Source organism: Cavia porcellus, unplaced genomic scaffold (assembly GCF_034190915.1).
Source record: "Cavia porcellus strain 051 isolate PalLab524CR breed Dunkin Hartley unplaced genomic scaffold, mCavPor4.1 scaffold_1, whole genome shotgun sequence".
NCBI classification, from domain to species: domain Eukaryota; kingdom Metazoa; phylum Chordata; class Mammalia; order Rodentia; family Caviidae; genus Cavia; species Cavia porcellus.
The window spans coordinates 233,476,031-233,480,147 of record NW_026947484.1 but is presented as its reverse complement, the minus strand read 5'-3'; the positions used below and the strand labels follow the sequence as shown (position 1 = coordinate 233,480,147).

The following is a 4,117-nucleotide window of genomic DNA, read 5'->3' as shown; positions in this document are numbered from 1 at the left end:
GTAAGTAGAAAAACATAAATTAAAACTTTAACACTTCACCGTGCTGAGATCTTGAACTACTTACGTTTTAGTTTAGGAAGGAGAGTCAATCAACAATTTAAAAAATGAAGAAATTACTGTGGACCCTTGTCTTAAGACCTCTGTACACGTTGCTTTCCCTTTGAAATTTATTTGCACATTCCTTAACTATAGAAGAAAAAAAATTTTTGTTTCTTTTTCCTTTTGTTCTTTGCTTGATTCATCAGGGACCAGAGGAAGACAGAGAGGCAGAATCTGAGTTAACAGTAACACAGTTGAAGGAACTGCGAAAACAGCAACAAATGTTGTTAGAGAAGAAGATGCTAGGAGAAGACTCAGATGAGGAGGAAATGGATACCACAGAAAGCAAGGGAAATACTAGTGGTCAAGATGATGACATGGGCTGCAACTGGGGGATGGGTAAGAAATTGTAAATGTTTGTCGGAAGTGAATATTTTAAGTTCATTACTGGTGGCACTCTTGACTTTCTAAAAAAAATCATATAGCTTTTCATAACTCTCTGAAATACATAGTGCTATACCAATATGCAGCTATGGTAACCAAATAAAAAGAGAGTTATTGCCTTTTCTGATGTAAAAAATTTAATTGTCCAAATTGACATGCTATCAGTGCAAAATGCACACTGTATTTTACAGATGAGGTAGAAAAATGTTAATTCTTGATTACACAATGAAATGATAATTTTGCCTGTGTCTTTTTAGTTTTTTTTTTTTTTCCTCTCTTAACTTTTTTTTTTTTTTTTTCCTTTTTATCCGTACCAGGGATCGAACTCATGACCGCCTGCTTGCAAGGCAGGTGCTTATGCCACTGAGCTAAATCCCCAGCCCCTGTCTTTTTACTTTTTAATGTAGCTTTCATTTAAAATTATATATATGTCTTTTTCATTGTATTTCTGTAGGGCAGCACTGACTTCGGTCTTTGGAAGTTGGTAAATTTACAAGCAGAGGGTTTTAAGTTAGAATTTGAAGGAAAGGAGAAGTAGCCCTTATGAAGCTGAAGATTGAGATTGATATTTAGGGCAGGGATGGAGGATTTTAAGGAAATAATGAGTTTAGCAGTCTATTCAGCAGATAGGGAGAAGTATTAGGAAATTATATTGTAGACCATTATTAGAAAAGGCTGAGAAACTCAGATTTAAATTTCACCAATAAAATGAGGCGGAAGAGACATAAAGTGCCACAGAAACAAGTTTTGATTTCTCATATACTTTAGAAAACCTGAAGATACTCACAGTGGTGGTTTTGTAGTTGTTTCTCCTGCCATGTATTTTTTATCATATGTAAGTATATCTTGATGTATCCAGAAATAATAGTGTGTCTGTTTGTTTTTTTGCTACCTGGGATCACAACCTTGCGCCTTACCGGAAGGCACACAGTGCCAGTGAGCTATACCTTCAACCCAGTAGTGTATCATTCAGTCAGTCTTATGTCTGGTGGCTTTTCCGCTTTTTCTCACATACTGTAGGCGAAGATGCTGTAGAGGATGAGGCCGAAGAGAATCCCATTGTTTTAGAGTTTCAGCAGGAAAGGGAAGCCTTTTATATAAAGGATCCAAAAAAGGCCCTCCAAGGTTTCTTTGACCGAGAAGGTATGTAAACATTTTCTGACCTCGACAGTAAAATATGTTGATAGCAATGTTGTTTTCTAGAGGTTCAGCATCAAACATATAAATATTCTTTTATCTGCTCCCTCCCTCATTCACTTCTTATCCTTATAGTCAGTTGTTTCAAGTTTATTTTTGTTTTTGTGCTGCTGGGGATTGAACCCAGGGCCATTTGCAAATGCTCTACTTCCGAGCTATATCTCTACCTCCAGGTTTGCTTGAAAATAGACAAAGTCTAGTTGGGTGTTTTTGGTACACACCTGTAATCCCAGCCTTTTATATAAAGGATCCAAAAAAGGCTCTGGGAACCTGTGGCTGGAGGATCGTAAGTTCTAGCCCAGGCTCAGCAATTTAGCCACTAGTGGGGTTTTTTAAAAATAAAAATATAGTGGGGATGTAGCTTAGTGCAGAGACCATGGCTAGTTACGTTCAATCCTTAATACTGCAAAAGAAAGCAGAAAGTAGTAAAAAATCTTGTTAATCTTGTTTCCCATTTTAGAATAAAGGAAGTACTTTTTTTCTGACTTCTCTTATTCTTCTGAAAGGACCCTGGATTTACTGTAATACCTGTAATCCCAAGTACTCGGGAGGCTGAGGCAAGAGAATCACACATTCAAGGCCACCCTAGACCACCTAGCAAGACATTGTCTCAAAATTACAAAAAAACAAGGAGAAGGGTGGTTGCTAGATATGTAGCCCTGCACTAGCATGCACAAGGTACTGGACTCAAGCCCTAATATAAGCAACAGAGTGTGAAGAGGACGGAGAGCAGGGTGGGGGATACGAGGATTGTTCCAAGACAGCCGCCTCTCTTCCTAGAATCCAAGAATGCCCAAGACCGCTACCACAAATGACACAGTAGTTGCATAAAGCCTACCAGAGGGTTTCCTGTGTATCCTAAACTATCTGTAGATTACTTATTTTGTGTGAATACTGTGTTGTTATGCTATCTAGTCTAGGGAATAATGACAAAAAAGACTACCTGTTCACATTCGACGTGGTGGCATACGCCTGTAATCCCAGTAAAAATCAAACGTCTCAAAAACTAAATGAATAAATAGGTAGCCTACATGTTCAGAAGAGGTACTTTTTTTTTTCCACTGTGTGCTTCAGGCTGTCCTGACTGACCTCGAACTTCTGGCAGTCCTCCTGCATCTGCCTCCTTAGTGCTGGGATTACAGGCATGTGCCACATGTCAGCTTCTGTGGATATTTTCAATCTGTAATTGGTTGAATTCCAGTAATATATAATTCCATATATACACATATACATATAAATAATGGTTGCTTTCTGTACTTAATTTTGTTTTCATTTTTTAAGACAGAGTGTTTTTTTTTCTTTCTTTTTGAGCCAAGACCTCACTGTATAGTTCTGGCCGGTCTCAAATTTATGGCAGTCTTCCTGCCTCAGCCTCCCAAGGCCTGGGATTACAGGCATGCATTATCACACCTGGACTGAGAAGGTTCTTGTGTGTAGTCCAGGCTGGCCTCAAGCTTGTAGTAATAGTCCTATGTAGCTTCCTGAGGGGTAGGATCATAGCCATGCTCTGCCATGCCCAATTTGTACTTAATAGTTATGCTTCTAAAAACCAGCTGTGGCAAAATAACCACATGGATCTACAGCTAAAGCAGGTATGAAAACTACTCTAGCATGAACAAAATTGTACATAGGGAACTGATTGGTTTTATTTTTTTTGGCAGTGCTGGAGATTTAACCCAAAACCATACTCTGTACCGCTGATTTACACACATAGCCCAAGAGTTGTTTGTTTTGATCAGAGTTTGCTTTACTCTGTCAAACTCATCCTAGTTTTATTACCAGATGACAATCCTTAGGAATGAGAAGTGAAGTGTATTGAAATTTAGTAGTCAGTGTGGAATGGTGACACTTAGCAGCATAGCTCTCAAAGTTCCCGGGCTGGGGAGGGTTGGGTGGGAGGCGGACATGGCGACGGTGAGAGGACAGAAAAAACAGAAACGTGAGGAAAGTGGAGGTCGGGGAAGCGCTCACTCCTGATGGAGGAAAGGCACTGCCCAGCCACCGAGCTCCTGACTTCCACGCTCAGGAGGATTATGTCAACTTCAGTCCCCCTGCCTAGCGACTTGTTTGCCTGGTGCCTGGGTATCTTGCCTTCTGGGAGCTGGAGCAGCTTGTTTGGGCGGCTGCTGTGTTCTCAGGGCTGGCCTTGCTTTAGCCCCACAGTTGTGAAGGATCCAGCCTCGCCCCCTCCCACAGAAAGGAAACTTGACGTCCTTTATTTAACCTTTGTTCTCCTTTTCCACATTTATCAGCTAGTACTTTTCAGATTCTATTGAAATTGTTTTTTCTTTCTTCCTCCCACAGGAGAAGAATTAGAATACGAATTTGATGAACAGGGACATAGCACTTGGCTCTGCAGGGTGAGGTATGGTCTTTTCTTACTACTGTTCATTTCTGGAAAGTACCTAATTGCAGGTTAATTTATGGCTATAGACAG

At 40.1% G+C, this 4,117-nt stretch overlaps 1 protein-coding gene across 3 annotated transcripts in view; it reads left to right on the top strand.

Annotated features, from left to right (window-relative positions):
* The window catches only part of Slc4a1ap (solute carrier family 4 member 1 adaptor protein), a 53,328-nt gene that overhangs the window by 669 nt on the left and 48,542 nt on the right, over positions 1 to 4,117 (top strand). For all 3 annotated transcript variants that reach the window (XM_013155821.3, XM_063230526.1, XM_063230532.1), the window contains exons 2-4: positions 246 to 438; positions 1,504 to 1,626; positions 3,985 to 4,045. In XM_013155821.3, the coding sequence (XP_013011275.1) occupies positions 246 to 438; positions 1,504 to 1,626; positions 3,985 to 4,045 (377 nt within the window). The remainder of the gene's footprint in view (positions 1 to 245; positions 439 to 1,503; positions 1,627 to 3,984; positions 4,046 to 4,117) is intronic.